This window comes from Nesoenas mayeri, assembly GCF_963082525.1.
Source record: "Nesoenas mayeri genome assembly, chromosome: 3".
NCBI lineage: Eukaryota > Metazoa > Chordata > Aves > Columbiformes > Columbidae > Nesoenas > Nesoenas mayeri.
Genome location: NC_137544.1, coordinates 69,202,450 through 69,226,821, shown reverse-complemented (window position 1 = coordinate 69,226,821; position 24,372 = coordinate 69,202,450). Strand labels below are relative to the sequence as shown.

General features: G+C 38.9%; 1 protein-coding gene across 2 annotated transcripts in view; it reads left to right on the top strand.

Annotated features, from left to right (window-relative positions):
* Positions 1-24,372, top strand: part of GRM1 (glutamate metabotropic receptor 1) — a gene marked incomplete at both ends in the record, with an annotated part of 180,613 nt that overhangs the window by 130,899 nt on the left and 25,342 nt on the right. For both annotated transcript variants that reach the window (XM_080341807.1, XM_080341808.1), the window contains 4 exons: positions 4,953-5,199; positions 11,273-11,441; positions 13,308-13,434; positions 18,842-19,772. In XM_080341807.1, coding sequence (XP_080197933.1) covers positions 4,953-5,199; positions 11,273-11,441; positions 13,308-13,434; positions 18,842-19,772 — 1,474 coding nt within the window. The remainder of the gene's footprint in view (positions 1-4,952; positions 5,200-11,272; positions 11,442-13,307; positions 13,435-18,841; positions 19,773-24,372) is intronic.

Here is a 24,372-nt window from a genome sequence, read left to right as displayed (position 1 = left end):
TTGGTAACAGAAATGTAGAACTGATTGCATTTTCTTTCCTGTGTGTTCAAAGGTAAAACCATTAAGGATCCAAATAAAAATGCTCTAATTTTTTGAAGAAGCCTAAAATCCTAAATTTCCACTGAAATCACAGTAGGCTAATTCTGTTCATCACCTTTCATGCATCATTTGGTTGTCAAAGTAATCTTTAGCAAATAGGCTTTAGGGACCCAGATTTGAAATGACTTATCATTTCAACATATTGGCCTTCTGCCCTGTTCCTTGCATGATCCTATGACACAAATTTGTTGTGGTCAAAGTTTGTCAGGTCTTCTCTAAAATGAGACACAGCAAGATATGTGACTTCTGTTGTGTTCCAAGGACATGCTATGTCACTGGCACAGCTCTACACAAACTTACACAGGGACAGATGTGCATGTTTGCTGAGTTGTTGGGGGTTCTTTTGTTTTGTTGAATGTTTTTTTAATTCAGTTCAGTTGGAAGGGACCTCCAAAGACCATCTAGTCCAGCTGCCAGACCACTTCAGGGCTGACCAAAAGTTAAAGCATGTTGTTAAGGGCATTGTCCAGATGCTTCTATCAGGGCCACTGGAAAACATGATAGTTCTCCTAAGAGCTGCTAACTAGACTAAGACAACAAAATCTCTTTTTATGTGACCTTGAATATTCAGCAGATGACAGTAACAAACCATAAAACTATCTGCCTATTGCAGGGGAAGTATTATCATTTATAACAATTTTATTCAACAGATTTTGGCTTTTTATTCTAATCAAGAGTAATCTGTGAACAGACTGTGTTCTTTATCAAATGTGTGTGTTTGTTCAAAATTTACCAACTGGCTAGGTATTCATCAGATTCCCCAACGAAAATGTTTTTACATTTCTTTCCACCCCAAATTCCTTCCTGCCTTAGCCTTCCTGAGGACTGCAAATGAGTAATCCTTTGTGCTTAATTTCTTACTGAATATTAAAATAGACTTTTTATCTCTTTATACAGGAAAATTAATTACTTTCTAGTCAAAATTCTAATACTATAGTTTTTTCTTAATTTAGTTTTTTTGAGTGTGATTTGCACAAGTACTTGCTCTGCTCTTGAGGGGAGAGCCCCACACTGATTTCACAGCAAAGGCACTAGACTAAATTCATGGTTGCTTTACATTCAGGTCTTTCTAAGTACTTCGCTGAAGCTAATGTTAGTTAGATTTGAGGGATATTATAGTAAAAGGAAAGACTCACAGTGAGCACCATGTAATTTTGGTCTGTCCTGTCTTTCCCTCTGCTGCGGAATCACCTTTAGCAGTGTTGGGAGCATTTTTCAATTGTGTGCAGCCAGAGTGTGGTGTTTGAGACCTTTGTTTGTTTGTTTTAGTAGTATATGTGTGTATATACCCTCCTCCTTTTTCAGCTTTAAAATTGACTTACAGAAACAAAGACTAAAACCAAAATTGTAAGAAGAAAAAATGACCCAAACTATTGAGGGACTGTTAAATTATGAAAGGAAGAATTGTATTGCATCCAGTACAAAAATAAGTAAGCATGAAATTCAGGACACCTAAATTCTTCAAGGTCATTTAAAAAAGCAAGAGCCCAATTTAAAGAACTTAAATTAATCCACTGTTCACATGGCTTACAATTTTTCTTTGCTTATTGAAAGCTAAGGTCCTTAAAATAAAAAAAATAAAAAAAAAAACCCAAAAAACAAAAGCAAAACAAAACAAAAAACAGAAAAGAAAGCAAGCTAACAAAATACTTTTCTATTTTTAATATTAATAAACCCTAGTGTTCAAATCAGTGGTATTTTTTTGAAAGGATGAGAGAAAATGGAAGAATAAAAGTTTCACAGTCCAGAGTTCTGCTTTGCCCTTTCAAAGACCTGCTGAGAAAAATACAACATTACAGTTCTTGCATTTATTGAAAAGCTGTCCCATGAAAACTTACTTGAATGTTGATTGTCTCTGTTTTGTTTCTGACTGAACATAATTACATTGTTACATTTGTTTTTTAAAACCCCTCATATTTCTTACAGATTGTCATAAGTGAATTTTTACAAGCTAAAGTACATATCAATAACTTATAATTATGAAAATGAAATAAAATGGATTTCGACTGTAGGAAATTTAGGTAAAGCATGACTTCTCGTGCTGGATTTACTGGAACATATCTTGTTTATACAAGATTACTGATTTGTAGACAATTCATTACCAGAGATGCTTCACATGTTGCTTTCCACTACAGTACAATTATTTGTATAGGTGATGTTAAGGCAGTCACCTCTGCAATGTGTGACTCTATGCCAGGACCCTCAATGTAAGCTAGATGTTCACTCCTAATTACCGAAAGCAAATCCTCCCATTTTCAAATATTTATTCTCTTCGGAGTTATGCATGTTATGTTTAAATATAAGAAACCAAATGTATGCTTTGCTGAGTTAATAGCTAGTTGAGACAAATGGCCTCTTTTCAAAACATTGTCAAGTTCTGTGTTCCATTTAGTTTTTTTCCTCGGCTGCCACATGAATGCTTGCCTCAGGAAACACATATGGATGCTACCAAATCTCCTTAGAGTATTACCAATTTCTACATTCCTTTTTTGTTGTTGTGGTTTGGTTTGTTTGGGGTTTTTTTGTTTGTTTGTGGTTTTGCTGTTTTTTGTTTTGGTTTTTTTTTTGTTTGTTTTTTCTTTTTAATTAATTGAAAATTTAAAGAGGTACCTGAGATAAACTATCAGGTAGAAAAGAGTTGATAGTGAGTGCTGTGCCTTATTAGTCATCTTGTGATCTCTTCTGCAACTTGCTGACTAGAAGCTTCACCAGAAAGAGAGGACTGCTGTGCTGAGCTCAGGGGCTTTCTGCCTCTCACATAGAGAAGAACAACATTTATTCTCTATCTACAAGAAAGCAGAATTGGTGATAAATTCACAGTGTGTTAATCCTGAGGGATGAATCAGCAGATAAAAGACACCTAGAGATGGCATATTCAGACCACACATTAACATACTCAGGCAACAGATGTCCGGAGTATGCCATACATACTATACATGGTACGTAAGTGAGGTACAGGTAGTGGCATATTCTTTGCTTCCTTGGGTAAATACTCTGACAGATTACATATAACTTTTCTATTGTTTCTGTATTTGTGAACATGGATCTGAATGGTGTTATCATGTGATGTGAATGAGAGCTATCAAACTTCTACTGCAAAGAAAGTGGCAGATTTGTTGCCTCTGAGAAATATTTCTCCAGCTGCCTCTTGCTTGGTGGTGCTGGTGGTGAATGCAGGGCAGTGAAAGAGGCACATGAACAGTCATATTATGCTATTTTCACACAGCTTTTTAATTCACCATCACAGTTGTTTGCTGTGTTCTGCTCATCTGGAAAACAGTTACTGAAGCAAGACTTTCTTGCCCAGTTGCAATGAATGTCCTGTGTGAGGAGGACCCAGAGAAAGAAACTTAGACATACCTGTGTTTGGGATCTCTGCTATCCTAATGAATCCACAGTTGACATTTCTGAGTTGTAGGACAGATGAGCTGAGAAGACCTACCAAATCAGAGCCTGTTCCAAGGATAAATGTAAGGATGGTCTTCATGATTAGATTTGAAAGGCATATTATATCTACATTAGCATAAGAAATTATTTTCTAACTTGAAAGTTTCAGTGAACTTGTAGATTTTCCTTTTTTCTTCATATTATAATGACAACTACCTTCTCCAACCTGGATTTGAGAAGTGTCAGTTAACACCTAGTCTCTCACACATCCTACTTCCCAAGCATAGACAAGGTGTTACTTAGACAAAGTAACAGAGACTGGATTGCAAATGCCTGTTAAACACGAGTAACGTGGGAGGTCTACAGATAAAAGCATCTTGCAGTTTGGAGCATATTGCAATAGAATGAATCAGAGGGAAGAGAGCAAAACAGGTAGGATTCTTACTTCCAGCCCCCTCAGGACTCCTGCAGCCCAGGTCTGCCATGACCTGGAATTGCGGCTGATGGCGTTCAGCAGCTCCTCATGGGATGGAGGGGAACAGGACAGGACGCAGCAGGATCTTGTGTGACATGCAACCACAAAAGGCAGTGGCAGTGGTTGCACATCAGCAAGCAGGTCAAAGCTAAAACCTACCTGTGGGGAAAACTTCACTGCCACTTTGTTTCTGATCAATGGACAGAGACTTCAATGTCTGCTCATGCTGCTGTTAGAGAAAGTCTTTTAGTGTTAGGACCTTCGTTTGACTTTCTGTAGCATATCTACTACTACTTTTAGCTAAAATGATTATTTCTTAAAACTTTAGAAGTGATGCTGATTTAGGTTTTTTTTGCTTATTAACACTGAAAGGAACACTGTTATCTCGGCCCTCAAAAACTTGAGATTTAAAAAAAATCTTCAAATGAGACAAAACGTCTAATTTACAAGCAAATTGCTTTTAGAACTTGTTCTAGCTGAAATGTACCATTCTGATGCCAGACTATTTAACTCTTCCCAGCATAAATATAACTGTGGAATGACAAGGAAAAATTCCAAAAAGAACAAATTAAATCTGACAATTTGATTAAACTGGTTCTTTCTCATGAGGCATTTAACTTCCAACAAATTAAATATTTCTGGGAAAAAAAAGGCGGGGGGAGAGGGGGGTTGGCGAGTTAGTATTTGGCTTTGGTTAGTTTGGTTGTTTTTTGTTTTAATTTGGTTTTGTGTGTGTTTGTTTTTTTTTTTTTGTTTTGGTTTGGGTTTTTTTGGAGAGGGTGTTTGGTTTTGTTTATTTGTGGAGTTTTTGTTTGTGGTTTGTTTGTTTGTTTTTGTTTGTTTTTAATGAAAACCCTGGCTGGTACCTTGTCTATGCATCTAAAGCTTTATAATAGAAATAAGAAATTCCCTTTTTATATCTCATTTTTTTTTCATAGCTTCATGTCATTTAATTTTTGTTTATAACAACACTTTTTTCTTACTATTGTAGGCAATGAGAGCCTAGAAGAAAATTATGTGCAGGACAGTAAAATGGGATTTGTCATCAATGCTATATATGCTATGGCCCATGGGCTACAAAATATGCATCATTCCCTTTGCCCTGGACATGTTGGGCTGTGTGACGCTATGAAGCCAATTGATGGCAGCAAGCTCTTGGAGTTCCTCCTCAAATCCTCATTCATCGGTGTTTCTGGAGAAGAAGTTTGGTTTGATGAAAAGGGAGATGCCCCTGGAAGGTAAAGAGATGTTTCATCTCAACTAAATAAACCAGATGTTTGGAACTGGGAAAATTGCTGCGTTTGGTGACAGACATTTCTTAAGGCATTTTGCTGAAGAATACAGTGTGCATACGGTGGACATAAATGGTATTATCTGGATTAGCCTTACCAATAGCCAGGAGTAACACTGGGAACATATGATTTATTGATAGCTACAGTCACATTGGGAAGGAACTACAGTAAAGCCTGTATAATTTCTAGTGTACCAGGAGAGGACAAACCTTGTATCTCACAGACTTTTGGTGTCTGAGGTACTAGTGGGGCTGAGCACCAGGGTTTAAATATATATAAAGCCCAATATAAGTTACTGGAATCTGGTGAAGCATTCTCTTGCTAAGGTTTTGAAGGTCGGGCTATAGAGCACACAATTTTCCGATGGGAGCTCTGCTGCTCCAAGTGCCTCTGGAATGTAACACTGCATCCTTGCCAGAGACTATTCCATTTTGCTTGCTGAACGCCTGTGTGGTTTCCTTAATTTGTTTCACTCAAAATACGATTGGTGGTCCCAGAGTTTAGAGATAGGTCTGAGTAGGACAATTTTTTTTGTTTTGGTTTGGTTTGGTTTTTTGGTGGTTTTTTGTTGTTGTTGTTGTTTTGGTTTGGTTTGGTTTGGTTTTTTGCCAGAGGGTACTGTGTTTCACTCATTTGGGGTCTGGTAAATTCCAGCTGTGGTAGCTGCTGCTGTCTGCCCCTCCCTTGCAGACACAGGATGTACCCAAGCAATGGGTGAGACAGCAACAGTATGGACTTGGACATCACCTTTGTTCTTACAGGAGCCACCTGACAGAAATCTTTTCCTTTTGATTTAGTTCAGTGGGCTCTGTCCAACTGTTTTAAGTGTGACACCTTCCAGATGGATTTATTTTTGAGTTGTTTTTATTAGTAAGTTTAATTCAGCTGCTGAAGTACTCAATCCATTGTTAACTGAAACCTACTCAGGGGTTACTTCGTTGAAGTTAGTTTTCCTACTGAGTTATTTAAGTGTTATAAAAGACTCTCTCACTCCATCTTTGGGCTTATTGCATAACTGCATCTGAGTGTGAACACTGCACAAAGAGAGTGCTCTGGAACAAATAAGAGTTTGCAGTCTGACATGCCTTCAAAGGGTATTTGTAACACACAGTGCCATTAAAGCAACTCTTATCTCTATTAATAGCCTTTATTAGTAAAATTGACCAACCTCTTTCCCATTTGGTATTTGTATTGCTTGTTATATTTAAACAGTATGTACATTTAAACAGCTTGTTACATTTAAATAGTAACAAAAAACTGGTCAGTTCAGTCTTGTTGAGTGTTGTACACTTCAGATTATGTTACTTTAAGATATAGATGAACTAGGTCAGACTGTGAAAGTGGAGGCAAGTAATTGCCTTACAGTTAAACACATACTTATTGACACAATGCATAAATCAAATCTTTGCACATATAGCTTAGGTAATACAAAGAAATTACTGCTTAGTGTAGCTTTAAGTTTATTACACACTAATTATCTCCATAAAAAGCATTACTCCAGCTTTGCACATGCTGCATTGTCTTCATGTTAGTTATTTACTTTGATGTTTAGGTGTAATTATCCAATTTTAGCACAAATCTTATTTATTACCTTGTCATCTGAGGGTATTTCTGCAGTTCTCGTCAGTACCAAGCATAGAATTAGAATGAACAGTTCCTGAATTCAAAATATAGGAGGGTTTGTGCCAGGATATTTCTCTGAGTGGATCAGAATGATAGAATTTTTTCCATTCATCATTTTGGTCTATGGCAAGGTTCACTTCTCTTGATTCCCTGACTTTTTTAGAATTTGACGGGTTATTTTAAGTAGGGCTTTTTTTGTTGTTTCTCATTTATATTTTCACAGCTGGCGTTAGCAAGTTTGGGTGAGAAAGTTCAATTAACCTCTTTGTTATTCATGCTGTAATCCTTGGATCAGTCTGTGGCATTTGTGACATGGGCAATATCGTATCAGAGGATGGATATGTGCATATGAAATGTGATCTTTACAGTTTTTCAGATCTTTCTATGCCAGCAGAAGTTTATGCCCATGCAGAGTTGCATTTAGCTCCAGATTAGCTTTAGTGTTTCCACAGCTCCACGTGAAAAAGCCCTTTGTGGATGAGTGAAAGGACTATACCACTGTATCAACACCCAAAAGAGCTTTTGTACCTCAGCGAAATGAAAAGATTAACACCACACACAACACCTAAATACAGCAAAAAGAGCCAAATCTGAAATTTCCTGTTTTTTTAGCTTTTCTATGCCAGTGCAAGAATGTCACACAAAGATATATAAAGTTTTTTGGTATTATGTTACTATATCACGTGAATAAATCAACTTCATAAAATGGAATAAATCAAAATTCCTTCTTAGAAGACAGCAACCTTCCTCATACTTTATTTTCAAAATCTGTGAGGTTTTCTGAGAAATTAACTCTCACAACCCCCTATTTACAATCATCAGAGGTAAAGCAAATAGAGAAGTCTGTAGTTATGCTTGCCTGACACTCCCATAATTTCCTGGTTTGAACCCCTTACAGCTTTGTCAAACCTTAACCATTTGTTTAGATATAATGCTTTCTTTCTTGGCTCAATTCATGGTTTCAAGCTTTTATCAAAATGATATGAAGCACGAAGCACTTTTTCAAAGGTTTATTTCTTCTGTGTGGAATCTTTTCTTTGAAGAGCTTTTATGCAGAAATGTGAAGCAGACCTTTATGAGAAGGGCAGAAACGCAGTCACTTAGCTGACTGCACTGCCTCCAGTAAAAATTACGTGGATATAGCTATTTCTATACCATCATTAAGAACATGCTGGTAAAATTGCTGAACTTTTTACTTTCATTGAATACCTCCCATTTCCTTTCTCAATAGTAATCATATCACTCAGATTTCCATAAATGCCTGGAGAAGGCATGAGGGCTGCAGTAGTCAACACCAGATCCTTCTCTGGGTCTATGCAAGGAACAGAGGACAAATCCATTTTGAGTTCTTGTCTGTTCTAGGGTAGCTGCCTACTTTTACCTTACAGCAAGTATGAAGAAACTTACATCTCTCGGACAAACAATTTGCACAGGCCTCTGACCATAGAATGCTATGTGACAATGGGCAGGAGAACTTTCAGCCCCTGCAATGGACCTCTGATGTCTGGAGAAATGCAGAGGTTCACAAGCTAACAAATACATTGTTGTTCATTTTACCTTACCTAGGCAGGGATGTCAACCCATATAAGTCTGTCCACTTCAAAAATTTCAGTAGCTGTTTTGGCTTCAGACATGGCAACTCTATCAACTCCAATTCTTTGATCAAATGTGTAATGCAAAGACTTCAAACTTGTATATAAAGGAATTTTCTGTCAAACATATTTGGAGTTTGGCTTCATGAGTAGTTGTTTTGGCCAGTTACAACCCAGGATTGCTCAGCATTGCTGCTTTCCATTCTGCCTTTCGGGATAGCAGTCTGGTACTATGGCTATGGAAAAAGGTAACTTCAGCTATCTCAGACTAACCAGAATAAGAGTGTGCCTGTGACCAGCTGGCTCACCCCACAAGTAACTTGTTCATATGATACTACCTGTTTGGTCACATTGTCTCCCAATATATCAGAGAGCTTGCTCTTATATTAAAAGAAGGGTTTATTTTATCTACTGAATGGTTTCATGGCTTCTGTAAATGCTGCCACATGTGTGTGAAATTCAACTGTCTCCATGGTCCTCACTCTCTTAGAGCTTCACAACTCCTGTCAAACACACTTCTTTTGGGATAATAATTTTTAGCTCGGACATAGCCCAAAGCCAGTAAAGTTGTACATATGCAAACAAGAGGCTGGGGCGAGGTATTCCAGCATTGAACTTGTCCTTACTGAAAGCAGAAATTTTTCATTAAGGAAAAGATGGAAAGAATAAACCAATTAAGCATATGTCCATATACCAAGTGTACTTGTTATACCACATTTTTCCACTTAAAATTCAAAGCTTCAAACATTGTACTACAACTTGTCATATGCAAGATTGTGTAAGAGCTTTTAGCCTGCATATTTTGTTTTTTTCATAGATAACTGATAGAAAAGGGAACAGTATTATAAGAACACATAAGAATGGCTTTCAAGCTAAAACCATATCCCTGAAATTGCCAGCTCTTGATTGATCTTGCATTAATGCCCCTCTATGCCTTATAATATATTTTTGCAAAAATGAAAAAAATCTGTCCAGGTTCAAAATTTCCATTAAGGGAATGGGAGGTTTTAGTAATCTTTTATTCCCCTTTCTGAATTAACTTTCCAGCTCAGAGTACCTGATTTTGTATCAGTCTAATAGAAGGTCACACTAAAATCCAAGTAGGTTCTTCTTGCTAAGAAGAGACATGTACATTCCTGATCAATTTTACTCCTATCTGACAATTGTACATTTTAAAGTGCCCAGCTCTTATTTCTTCTTGCTATCCCAATTCTTCACAATCCTGAAAAAAACCATTCCTTTCTCTCTCTCTTTTTTTTTTTTTTTTTTTTTTTTTTTTTTTTAGTGTTCTTCCTTTGCAAGAACTGGGATATGAGAAGGATTAGTTTCCTAGTGAATTTGAAATTTACCTCTTTTCTAAGGAACTCCTCACTTAGTAGCCAATTGCCAACCAATGGAGCTGCCTCCTGCTTAGAGCTCCATTGAACTCAGCAGCAAGAGTCCCTTTTCCCATATGACTCAGTGGAGCTCTGTAGTGGTGTTGGCATAATCTGAGCATGCATATTTGCAAGACCGAAGTCTAAATATAGCTGTAAATATGCACTTCTTTAAATCATCTTTAACTAGAGAGATTGCAAAGACTCATTTAGGAAAACCAGGCATCCAGCGAGTAATTCTAGCACCTCTTTCCTCTTTGAAAAGCAGAGAGTTGAAATTTTGCATATTTGAACCTCAGAAGGGAAAGAAATGGATATGTGTCTCTCTTTGCCCACAACCAAGCAGCTCAGTTTTATTTATGGCTCATACTTTGCTTACCATTCATTCTTAAAGCACACACAGATTAACAACACTCCTAAACAGAAGATTTTTTTTTCCCCAGAGACTAAGACAATCCAGTAGATAAAAACAAGGCAGCAACTCCCAGGCTTGAAAAATGGAAGATGTTTTGTGATTTTCAGCTCCAGTGCTGATTTCTGGTTCTCAGCCCTCTTTCTCTTGTCCTTTTTTAAACAAAGCCCTCTCCTTTCTCATCTTACAAGGCCAGGCTGCAGGTCCAGCTTCTTTTGTGATTCTTCTTCTCAATGCACTCTCCAATATTCATGATCCCATTCTTACTTATTTCCTGCTAAGGAATCACCAGAGTTAATCACTACTTTGCACAAGCCACATTCTGTGTGTTAAAGAAGGAACAGAATAATTAGCAGTAAGGGTTGTGCTCATATCTGGTCCAACTCAGGGAAGGCAATGATGGAGGCAGAGAAGCTGAATATTTATTGTACCAATGGTTTATGCTTCCTTTACATTAGCCTTGGGAAATTCTCTCCTACTTGCCTAGGGCAAGGAAGTAAATTTTGAGCTGCTAACTGTTCCGGTCAGCCTCACTGAGTTGGGTAATATACACACTTGAAGCAGTGCTTATGGTTAACTTATGGCATACCAGTTCAGTTAGTTTGAGCATTTCTACTGATTAAAGCTCCCAGCAGGGGCTATACTGCAACCAACCTGTATGTAGGCACCAAGCAAATGTTTAAGACATCATGGCTGAAAAACACACCATCCAGACAGTGCCCGCATGTGCATCTTTAGCAAAACTTTCTGTCTTTGATGTGCAGTTCTTCCTGGACACACACACACCTTTTAATCCACAGTTTCATGTAAGCAAGGCAGGCAATCAGTAATTGTGTGGCAATCAGAGCTGTCATTTCCCATGGTTTTGCTACAAATCCTACAGTATCTGGTGTTTCTGTCAAATTCTAGTGCCTGATGTTAAGGGAACATTCACGAAGGCTTAAGGAGAAGGGCAAGGTAATTTTTTTCCTTCATGTTGCAGGACAGTGACTCACTTTCTCTTTTTTCCCTTGCAGGTATGACATTATGAACCTGCAGTATATAGAGCCCAACCGTTATGATTATGTCCTCATTGGGACCTGGCACGAGGGCGTGCTCAACATTGACGACTACAGGATTCAGATGAACAAAAGTGGAATGGTCCGATCAGTGTGCAGTGAGCCTTGCTTGAAGGGCCAGATTAAGGTTTGCCTTAGACTCTTTCTGCTACAGAAATGTGAATAATCAGTCAAAGGTTTTTCCCTAGACCAAAGCAAGCTACTTTCAAGCCAAGGAATAGAACTTCATTTTCTTCAGGAAAGCCAAAAGTATAGAAAGACTCCTAGATTAACATCTTACTCTTACAATCCCATATATAGGCTTATGTTTTCTAAAATTGCCCTTTGTAGTGATGCAGAATCTTCTAGTGTAACAGGATTTGAATTTCACCTTATGCGAGAAAGAACAAGATTTTCACTTAGTCATTGCCTACAACATTCAGTAGCTGTGAATCACTTGGGGGCTGATCCTGAAAATAACGCGACCCAAGGGAATCCAATATTTAGTTCCAGCAATAACACCTGCAAGAAAAAAAAAGAAAAAAAAAAAAGCCTATTTGTATCTCATGTTCGCAACAGGAGGTATGGAAACAAAAAAGAAATCACTCTGTGTTTACCAAACAGTAGCACTTGTATCAAGCTGCAAATAATTTGCCACCTGCCATGTTTGGATGACATAAAGACATGTTCCACCACTATAAAAATGGTACAGATGCAGTAAGTTTAAAATGGCAGGGAGCCCATTCAGGAAAATCACCTTAGAGCAGACCTTCTTTTCTAATTTCATTTAATAAGCACATTTGCAGATTTTTAATTCTATATTGCTACTCTAAACAATAAATGATTGATGATTTGGCAAAGATGTAGTGACATACTCCAGCAATCTTGGAGGTGAAACATTATTGGTATTTACTACCCTCCCAAACATCTTTTCCCTGTTTTTGACATTATGCAGTTTGTGTATGTGTATATATGTAAACATCATGCATACAAAATGCCAGCTTCAGCTCCCATTGAAGTCTATTGGACTCTCTCCACAGACTGCGGGAGGAAATGTTAACAAAAAGCCCACAAAGCCAGCATTCAATAAAACAAACATTTTATATTTCACTACTGCACTTAGCTCTGCATATAGATGGATAGGAAAATCCTGTAGAGAAAGCTGGATTCCTCTTTTCTGGCAAACAGAGCCAGAGTCTTTCCTGGAGGCCCATGAGCTTGAGACATCCTTAATCTTTCTTTCAGCCTCAGCATAATGAAACTAGGTATTAAGAAGAGGAAACCATCTTTTTGACATTGGATCATTACACTTAGCAGCCTTCACAACAGAGAAAGATACAGCTTTCAGGGACACTTGTCTGCAAAAGAGCTGTTCTGAAGCATGCTCTTGGTCACTGCGTGTTGGATTTGTTTTCTAGTAGAATCCACTGCATCCTTTTAGCAGTATATTTTTTAATTTAGTCTTATTTGAATTTCTATTTACACTAGTTTAATGAGCCACAAAAAGACTTCAATGTAAATTGGAATTTACATGTGTGTGCATGCTCTTGTCTATCTATGTATATATATATACATTGATCACTTTCTGTTCTAACCTTGGACATTGTTTACTGCTTTTTTACTATGCAATAGGTATTAAGTGTGGGCTGAGCTATTTGTCTTGATGTAATCCATCCCTCAGATTAAGCCTCTTCTCAGGTTTGATTGAAAATATAACACTCACCATGCCTCTGTACCAAAGGGAAAATGGCTTTGTACTTTTAATTCAGAACTGCTCCCACCAAACCAAAATAGAATTGTCCCCAGAGATTATCCTTGAACTCTTAAGCACAAATTCTAATATGCAGGGTTAGATACAGAATCAGGATTCAGGTTGTCCAGTTGTTTGAAACATGCCATGCACAGGAATCCTGTCATATTTTAAACAATGCAGGAAGTATCTATTTGCTAGAGGGGGGATGCTTCTTCATTGTCTTATGGAGGTTCATAGCTGAGGATGTATTTTGCATTACAGGTGATCAGGAAAGGCGAAGTGAGTTGTTGCTGGATTTGCACCGCTTGCAAGGAGAATGAATTTGTTCAGGATGAATTCACATGTAAAGCATGTGAGCTTGGCTGGTGGCCGAATGCTGACCTGACAGGTAGGGACACATCCTTCCAAACACGTTCCCATTTTACAGAGCACATGTAGAATAATGTGTGGTGGAGAGTAAGGTGACAGGATGCAGAGATATAAAAAGTACATAATTAAACACACATCCCAATGCAGTTTAGGGTGAGAGAAGAGTGTTCTATCTTTTGGCTCTGTTCAACAGCAGTGACAATAAAGATGGCAAAATTTCTACCGAGAAGAAATGACATAGCCTGTCTGTTCCTCCCTTTCAGTTAGCATAAACATTGATAAAGCTGTTAAGACTACTAATGAACCTACCAGCATTTACTGTAATTTTAACACTTATTATCACAGGAACTCAGTGCATCCTTTTCAGATTGGCTTGATATTCTTTCTGATCTTTCTATCATGCAATTAGCAATACTTTATCTGGGATTTCAGGCCATTTGATAACTGACTACCAGACTTTTGTTTGGTATAGAGATCATTCTCACCAGCAAGAGAAACATCAACAAAATCCTCAGAGAGGCTGGCAGAATAAAGGAAAGAGCTAAAATTGGTCTCCCTTGCATATATGCTTTGGATAAGTTGTATGCTATAGCAACTTTCTGTTATTTTGTACCTATCAAGGTTAATTTCCACACCTGCTCTGAGGTTTGCAGTAACCATTACCCCAAGAAAATAAATTAAATGCGCTGAGAAGCATCAGCTTGACCTTGGGATCTACTTTGTATCACTGTAAAAGACTACTGGCACCTCTGCCTCATGACACATCTGCAAATCTTGGCTGCTAGTATTCAGCAGAGCATCATTCCTAGTCAGAGGAACAATGTGACTACCTAGCTGATGATCAAATGTGTGACTTATCACATCTCTGTCTTTTAATATCCAAGAGATGATGTTAAGCTAGTCACTGTAGCCAAGAGAGAGAATTTATTTTGAGAGGGAAAGCTGGCTACTTCTCCAGCTAAAAATATATTATATTATTATTCACAATATACTGCAAAACTTGGCACATTGTCTATCTTGGTTTTCTGTGGAAAATAAGTCACGGTCGTGTCCCAGATGTGTGTGTATCTGACCGTATCCCATAACTCTTACTCCAAAACCCTGCTCCCTCCTCCCCTCCGCTTCTCCTCTGGTGTGCAACTGAACCTGCTCCAAACAGATTTGTCAGGATAAGGAAATCTCAGTGATCATTCAGTTCCTTCGTGTAAGTGGGCTGTATGAAGAAGAGTTCTTGAAAAACACCCTCTGTAAGACCCCCAACTGTGGAAAAAGTCTTGTATTACTAGACACCAGAAAATCCACAGCACCCTTCAGAGATGTCCTGCCCATTGCAAAAGCTCATGTTTGACTCCTACCTCCTAGGATACCAGTGTCTGGTAATTTTAAAGCAGATATCCATAGACAGCTGTGTTCTGTTAGTCTTGGAGGTTCACTGAATTGTTTGTATCTACTGTTCTATCTACTGTTCAGGGAAGAAAACTGGGACTTAGTTTTAATCAATAAGGCAGAACAAGAACATAGTGAGAGATCAATGTGCACTTGAGTGAATATGGTTCAGTGCTACCAGCTGCCCAAAATAGCTCAAAAGGGGCCATGTCAAAATGACAGGCACTGCTGAAAGGGGTTGAAGAAAGTATCAGTGCTGGAAAAATCTCAGGGGCATGTTGCAATCTATTAACTTTTAATGAAATCAGTAGATGACCTGCTGATTTGCATTTCTTCTCAGCAAGGAGACCGAACTGCTGCTGTGCTAAAATCACAGTAGCATGAGCCAAATAACAGCATAGCCATCGACTGATTTCCTAGAGAACATTGAAATGGCAGTCTGCTCCTGCACAGTTTCTTCATTCTGTCTTATTGAGGAAAAAGCTTTTTTTAAACCTTGCAATTCATTTACTTGAATTGCAGTACAAAGTTGTGAAAAGAAGCTGATGCCATCCTAACATTTAGAAAAGGGAGATTGAGCTGGATAAATTCAGGTTCTTGACCTTTATGGAAGTCACCGTTGGTACCATTTAATTTGGAATTCTCTTTTCTTGCTAGGATTTTCCCCATCAAATGTATTTTTATAACTTGCTTTTGTGTGTTGTATTCATACCCTGCCAGTCACCATAGCACCTAGACACAGATAACAACATCTCACATTTCAGATTGTTTTTCCCTTTGCCTTAGACTGTAAATGTTAAACATGTATTCAGTTTTAGACCCATTTTCCATTACAGATGGAGGCTCTAAAAATCATTAGTCCCTTTAAGAAACATGAAGTACATATTAACCCATTTCCTAAGACATGCTTTTAAAGGTGTATATTACCTCCATTTGAAATCAGTCTCTGTTACTCAGCAATCCTTTCCTGACATTTTAATTTTATTTTCAAATGTACAGATTTTTTTTTAAACTGCTTCCCCTAAATATGTGTTCACCGAAGCAGAGTCAGCAGGCAGGATTTCTCACCACAGATGATAAAAACCTGACCTGACAAATAGTCACTAAAACCAGTATCTTAAGGCCTTGTGCCAAGAAGAGATATCTTTTATAGTATCAGAATCTAATAGAAGAAGAATGAATGTCAAGCTAGTAAACCCGGTTTACATAAATCATCTTAAATAAGCAATAAAACAAGGTAGGACAGGAAGATTTACAGAGTTATTATGAAATGAATCATAAAGGTTTGGGGCCATCAGTTTCCTGGGATGTGTTAATGACCTCAGAAAACATCCCAGATTATCTTATTGGTCTTGCAGTATGAATATAATATAATAATAAAAAAAAGAGATTAATCTTCTGCTCTAGGAAATGATTCATGGTTAAAGTGCAGGGAAAATAGTAGATGAAAGCTACAAAACAGCTTTCAGCATTTTACTGGAAACTTTTAACTGTGAAGCTTTTGTCACTGATTTTCTGATTTTTTGAGGTTTTGATTCATTGTAGTCGGCTTTTCGGGGGATTTTGGTGTTTGTTTGGTTTTGTTTGTTTTGTTTTGTAACCTCTAAGTACACCTTTTCCTGGGTAGCTTCCCCCAGTCTCAACAAGGTTCCCAAGCCTAGTTTCTCCTAGCTGGGAAATGACCCACCTTCATAGGTGCTGACAACCAACAACTGCTGATATAAGCAGTGCAGGCAGCTTTCTGCAATGCTTGTATCATTTGTGGCTCTTGGGGCTTGCTAGTGCACAGGAATTACACTGATTTAACAAAATAAATTTATAATACCTTACACAGGATAAGCTTAAAGCAATCAATAGGCTTAACTACCATGCTGAATCAGGGCTAAGGCTCTGAAAATATAATTTAAGATGGAATAATATGAGTATGGCTTGATGTTGCTAAGCTTAAAGCCCACATTGAAACTTAACCCTCCCAACAACCACAGACTGGCCTCTTGCTTCAGAAGAGCTTTGCATGTATTAATCAACAAGCAGAAGCTTCTGATTCTGTCTTTTATTAAATCAAAAAGGAGACAACTTCCACTCAGGGCTGCTGTGGCCAGTGGCCAGGTGTTCCCACTTCTGATAAAAAGCTTTTCCTCCATATTTCAACATAAAAATACCAGTTGGAAGAATGGGTTTCCTCACCCAAGTCTTGAACAGACCACTTTGAGCAAAACAGAATTCTTTTAGTTTATAAAAGAAGACTTCCAGTTGCACCTGCTATCATTTTTACTCTTTGTGATTTTACAGGTATGTGTAACATCATTACCTGTAGTTAAGTCAGCCTGGTACTCTTAGAGACAGAGTACAGAATTATAAGACATTCCTTCAGTTCATATGACATTGGCAGACATTAAAATTTTGACCAGAAATTTTCCATGTCAGGACTCTGCCCCAGGTTACAGTAATACTGTTCAACCCGGATCCATGTGTCTGCTTACGTCTCCTATACTTGGAAAGAAGGACTTAACATTTTGGTAGAGGTATCAATTGGTAATTTTCTGTTACCCTGTGGAAGATGCATATAAATTGAGAAAAACTGTGGGCCTCAGAAGTTTTTAGTTCAGAGAGGTTAGTTGCTGCAGATATAATCCATACTGAGGAGGATGAGTCTGAGCATTACTTTTGCTCATCACAATATCAGGGTTCTTGCTAAGATTTAGCAGCAAAACTGAGAGGGGAAAAACACCTTTCTTATATTCTCAGCAATATCACCGCCTTTTCCCTGCTCTTCTTAGCTGCATCCAGCCATCCATACAGGCAAAGGTGATGAGCAGCTGGTCCAGGACGTGAAAAGCTGGGCCAGCAGTGTCTGTAATGGAGACACCGGGGGAAAAGGTGACTGCCTAGAAAACTGAACTGGAAGGGGAATTGAGATGGGGATGGTGAGAGACTGGGAGGAAAGATACTTGAGAGGTGGGGGAAAAGCACAAAAGGTGACCTGGGGCTAAGGGAAACTGAAGGAGGACAGAAACTAGAAGCAGAAGTGGCCATGGATACTTACCTTGGGATACAGAACCATGTTAAAAGCATTTTGGCATTATTCAGTCAAGAACAGAATTTAGGAAATGCCAGAATGAAGATTTTCAGTAACTCAGCTTCACAGCCATAACATCCTATTAACATGGAGGTTTTCTGTTTTTTTTTTTTCTCCAATGGTTGTTGCTGATATTACCTCTTCAAAACAGTGAACAGGGTAGCCAGAGGATCCTTTAGCTTTAGTGTGGGACAGCACAATTATCTCAGATGATACCTATGTTTGCACATCTGTACTAATTACAAAAAAGAGCTTTTGCAGTTGTTTTTTGAAGGCATGCATATTTTGTGGGTTTGACTTTTGCATAAAAATTAAATTGCATTATTTAGTGAAAAAACAATGAGCAGAAGTTTTGAAAAAATGAGAATAAGGTAATGTTAAGGGAAAAATAGCAGAAATTAACTAAAAAGCTACAGTATCTGTGGTGTAGTTCCATCACAAATGGATTCATTACTGTTTTCTTGCCCACATATCTCTAAGTAATTTCTATTATTTGTGAAATCACCCTCACAAAAATGTCATGGGTCAAGCTATAGTGATTTTGATGAAGATTAAAATAAGTTAGCCTGAGGAGTTCAAAATGTTACATAGTCTGATTTGTAGTAATCCTTTCCCTGCTGAAATGAAGGAATGGTGCTGAGTTTTTCTGGATTCTGTTCCCAGCTCTGCATTTGGTATGCTGGGCTGGTCAGCAGGTACCTCAAGAAAAATTAGGAAATAATTTCCAAATCTCATTTCCTTTTGTAGCATCATGAGCAAATGTTTGGGACAACCTAAAACTGATGGCTTTATTTTGAACAGATTTCAACCAAATTTTCCATGCTGCAGTTCACTCCTTTGTAAAATAGTTTGCGCATAGGCATAAGCTAATGTTTGGATTATACTGGGAGCCAGAAGCAAAAAGTTCTTTCTTCAAGCAGTAATCCTTTCTAACACTGTGTTTCTTTTCTGTACACTGCAGGCTGCGAACCCATCCCTGTAAAGTATCTCCAATGGAGCAATATAGAGTCTATTGTGGCCGTGGTCTTTTCCTGCCTGGGGATCCTGGTCACCATGTTTGTCACCCTTATCTTTGTGCTCTACAGGGACACCCCTGTTGTCAAATCCTCCAGCCGGGAGCTCTGCTACATTATCCTTGCTGGTATCTTTCTGGGTTATGTCTGCCCTTTCACCCTTATAGCTAAACCCACCACGACATCCTGCTACCTCCAGCGCCTTCTGGTGGGTCTCTCCTCTGCCATGTGCTACTCTGCCCTTGTGACCAAAACCAACCGTATTGCTCGCATCCTGGCAGGCAGCAAAAAGAAGATCTGTACCCGCAAGCCGCGTTTCATGAGTGCATGGGCCCAAGTGGTCATTGCATCCATTTTGATCAGTGTGCAGTTGACACTGGTGATCACACTGATCATCCTGGAGCCCCCGATGCCCATCCTCTCCTACCCCAGCATTAAGGAAGTTTACCTTATCTGCAACACCAGCAACCTAGGCGTCGTGGCTCCCGTGGGCTACAATGGACTCCTCATCATGAGCTGCACATACTATGCCTTCAAGACTCGCAATGTGCCTGCCAATTTCAATGAGGCCAAGTACATTGCATTCACCATGTACACCACTTGTATCATCTGGCTGGCCTTTGTGCCTATCTATTTTGGGAGCAACTACAAGATCATCACCACCTGTTTTGCAGTGAGTCTGAGCGTGACAGTGGCACTGGGGTGCATGTTCACTCCTAAGATGTACATCATCATAGCCAAGCCTGAGAGGAACGTCCGCAGTGCCTTCACCACCTCAGATGTGGTGCGTATGCATGTCGGGGATGGCAAGGCACCTTGCAAGTCCAACACTTTCCTCAACATATTCCGAAGAAAGAAGCCAGGGGCCGGAAACCCAAAGTAAGTTATTGACTGCAGGTACACATCTGTCTGTTTATGTCCCTCTCTTTGCCACCCTCTCTTGGTTGACCGTAGTCTGCTGAATAGTAAGGTACGTAACAGTTTTTCATCTCACATGTAGTAGAAGAGGTGGAAATGGTCCTTTAGATCTAAGCCTCAGATGGATATTGACATGTTGCTTCTTAATTTCTCTCCTGCTCTAAAGGCAGCCCTGTACACAACTCCCTCTGCCTCTGGGACAGGTCAGGCAGTGGCAGAGCAACAAAGCTCCACTGGCAGATTCTCCCATCTCTCCATGCATGTGGGGGCGATCTCAGGCCCCCTATGTTCAGTTGCTCTCCATTATGTTCAAACTGAGGTGCTATTGTAGCCTTTTGGAAAAGCGGAGTAGAAATCTATGCCTGAGTGGTTGTAAATCACGTGTACTTGTCTAAGGCCACTGGAATGTGTGTGTGAAAGCTAAGGATTGAACATTAGTTTTTAAGGTAGTGTTTTGTGACAGTCCTCATGATTGTGATCCAAAAGTGCCCTTCATATTATCCCTGTGCTCTATTTAATATTCAGAGTTATGAGCAATACTCTTAGTCATCGTTAGTGTAAACTTGTCCATGTTCTCAAACACAGTGTTGCTGCGAAAGTTGCAGAAGTCAACTGGTGGTGAAAATGAACTTGCAGCCACATCTGTTGAACCTGTTGTTTTCCTTGCTAATAATTAAAAGCAACCCAGCTGGAGCAGAGGGGGAGAGAGAACTGTTACTTCAAACAGCATCTCCCTGTGATCAGCTGTCTGAACATTTGCATTCTTTATTATCTTATTGCTTTTTAATCTTTAAAGAAGCACCACAGGGCTAGGCTTGAGCTTAGATTACTTTTGTCCCAATTAAAAAAATCAACAAAAAAATAACCACTGAAGTCTACATTTCTGAGGTTCCTAATAGAATTAAGATAATTTCCAGCTATATGGGATCTGTAGGTTTCTGAGTCACTCGAGTTGGTTTTGATTCAGTTTGCATAAGAACCTAGAGATGGAAGGGATAAGGATAGAGGTAATAGCATAGAAAACTCACACTGTGATAAACTTTGCCTTTGTGCTGCTTCAATAGTTTTCATTTTGTTGTCAGACAGCAGGTGGAAAGATAAAGGAATGGAGACATAAGTAACCCAACTATACAGCTCTGTGTACCATGGAGGCCACGATAAGGCTGCCAGTTCCTGAGTTCAGTGGAGAGGGAGCTGGGAGTGGCAGGCAGCCCTGGAAGCCCCCCATGCAGTGAGATGGCCAAAATTCTCTGTAGGTCAAAAGCTTAAATTCCATGCAAATAGCAAGCTGGAGACTGATCCACCTTCCTCTGACTCTATGGAGGTTGGATGGGGTCTTACATGTCTGTCAGAAAGTAGTGTGTTGTCTCTGCAGCATAGTCTTTGGTTAATGCTGTTGGTATCTTTAAGATGATGTCTCAAAATAAAAAGGACTAATGAGTAATTAGATCATGAGAAACTTAGTAACTAGTTCTTTGTTATGCTTACTGTTCTACTTTCACACACAAAAAAGGTATTTTAAAGGTTCAAATGCAATATGTTTAGAATAGAGTTCATAATATGAGAAAATATTTCATCCTGTTCAAAAAACGAGCTTCCCCTCAGCATTGTCACCTTAAAAGAAAAAGAACAGGACTTACCTGAGCTTTTTAACAACTTGTTTCTTAACTTCTCTGTTAAACCTGTTTCAGTGGTACGAAGTGAAAAAGCCCTCCAGAATTTTAAGGCACTCTTCTAAACTAAAAGCTCAACACCTAGTTAAGATGCTTTTTTGTCTGAAGTTAAGCCTCCAGATCTTTTACACAGCAAAATCCAAACCTCTGACCTAAACCTCTTGTGCAGTCACCACTATGTTCTTCACCTAAACCAGCAGAGATATGGAGGTGTGCCAGGCTGACTGATGGAGAAGGACAGCAAACCTCTCTGTACATGGGCATGAAGAACTGAAAGCTGTGTAGTATACAAACATGCAGCTTTGGAAATAAAGTCACCAAACAGTGCAAAAAGTAATTTCAGGGATTTTGAGGGTATTTGAGCTCCTAGCAGAGTTCATTGCAAAGTTTGTAAGGACACTGCACTGACACAGAAAAAGAAGTGTGATTCACTGAGGAAACCAAGAAGGAAAAAGTAGAATTTGCTGGAGCCTTTGAAGCCCCTAGATAACTTAAATATGTAGTCAGGTCCTTCCTGAAACAGGACTTGAAAGGACTGGATCATGTATAATGCCCACAGGAATGGCCTCCAGGCTGATTTAAAATGTGGCTGGTTTTGTTTGTTTGTTTGTTTTTTTCATTTTCTATCAAAATCTGGGATTTATTTGCCATTTTTTTCAGCAATTCAGGTCCCTGAGGCTGTTGCTCTGCTTCTTGATTCTGTAATTGTCCCTCCCTACAGCCACATTTTTCTGTCTGCAAGTGGTCAGCAGAGCTTCACTCGAAAGAAATGTGAAGCTTCTGGAGACAGCTTTCCAGCTGTCTTACAACAACTTTACATCCATTTTCTTGTTATTTCTTCTCTCTCTTCCTAGTTTGTTTTTGTTTTTCAACTTTTCAATTTTCATGTCTCTTTTCCTGTCTGCATCAAACCTCTCCTCTGCTAATCTAGTGAATTCCAATTCCTAAATAGAAAAGTGGCATCCATCTAAATTAAATTGGTGTGCAGATATAGAGTTAAATTGAGTTAATTTTAAAAATGGAAACTAATTTACATTTACAAGGACAAGTCAAACATATAATAAGCCTTGATAAAGCACTCACATGCAAGGTTGTACTCTTAGTTTAACTAGTATAGCTTGGGGACTAGAGCAAGCCAAACCACTCTTCCTTTTTCCTTCCTAAATAAGAGCAAAAGAATTACCCAAGGAAGTCTATTAACACAGCATATATTAGTCAGTTCAAAACCTTCAGCTACATCTGGTGTTGATACAGAGGCTAGAAAATCCTCTTGAAAAATGTCTGTCCCAATTGCATTACGAAGAGTTTCAATGAAAATAAACTGTTTAGTAACATCGCTCTTCGCTTAAGTAACCAGTGCGCTGCCTTTACTGATCTGTTGCATTCTAAAGATGCTGTGTGCAACCAGGAGGGTTTGAACTCTCTTGCTTTGTTGAATTAAACTATGTGCAATTACAGGCAGCATTGTTTTAAATAAAGCTGGTCAGGAACTTTCCAGTGGAATATGTTTTCCATCAGAAAATTCTAACTTCTCAAAACTGGTCTTTGATAGCAGGGATCCTTTCAGAGCCAGAGAGACTTTCTTTTTTTCCCAGGAAGGGATGAAGGCATTGGGAAAGTGTGAGGGAACTTTACTCCAACAGCCATTAGTTAAGGCACTCAAGTTACAAGCATCACCTTCACTTCCCAGGTGAACACCCTATAAGCGAGCTCCAGGGCAAGTCTCCTCCTTTGTCTTCTTGAACAGAAATGTGTCCTGGAACAGAAAAAAAAAATCCTGATGCAAACCCTAGAGAAATACTTTGTATTTTTCTGTGATAGAACTTGAATCTGGGTCTGAGATCCCTTGCGAGTGTCTTCAGTACGGAGCTGTTGTCAGTCTCACCCTCTTGTCAAATGAATATTTAAATATTTATAAAAAATGGAGCAGCTCCATCTGGAGAGACTGATATCTTCTGCTTTTATTGAAGCTTTGTGGGGACATATATTGTTTTAATTTGCTGCTTGATGACATTATGAGATCCTAGCTCTTACAGGATGATGACAGCAGCATTTTTTAGGAGAGCCTTTTTAATTATGTTTTGTTTTTCTTTTTCCCCAGATGTGAGATTGCAACTTTTGGATAGGGATCTTGCTGTGATCATTAGCCTTGTTCTTGACCATAATGTTACTTCAGTGTATGAGGCTCGATCACCTTGAAGAGTAGCACTCTTGTACAGTGCCTGTGTGATTGCTTCCCTGAGGAAGCAATGCTCCTTTCTGTACTACATGTAGAAAATAGAACCAGTGACACTGAAGATCTTGCTGATCTTGAGGAAGGTTCAGGAAAAACTTTCTCCAGCTACTACTTGGACCTTACTCGATGTGTAGGAGGCTGGAGCCAGGCCTGTGGCCTGCAGGTCTGTCGTGTTACTTTTTTATAGTCCACAGACTCACTTCAAATAAAGCTTGAGCCACAGAGAAAGGCTTACCTCTTCTCCCACACTTCTTGTGGGCTGCAGTGGCATGAAAAGTATCAGTATTGCAGAGGGGACCACAGGGGGTGAGTTTGTTGTGCATCTTTAGGTAATTGGCTCCAGGTTTGATGGTGATGCTTAGCTGCTGCCTCAAAAAAGTATAAATTATTTTAAATTTATAGTTGAGGCCCCAGGTCTGGACACCATTTTAGTGCATTTTGAATCAGAATAAGTAAGGATTTAGTTGTCAACATAAGCTGTGTAGCAAAATCTGAGCTGATAGGAAGGTCAACTAGCAAGACTCAGTGAGTGACCAGGACTCCACATGAATGCATAAACCACCTGCTTCTTCCCGTGTAATTTTAATATATTTGTATTCATTTATGTTTCCTCCAGCTGTCTTCCCTCAGAAATGAATGACTGTTTTAAAAT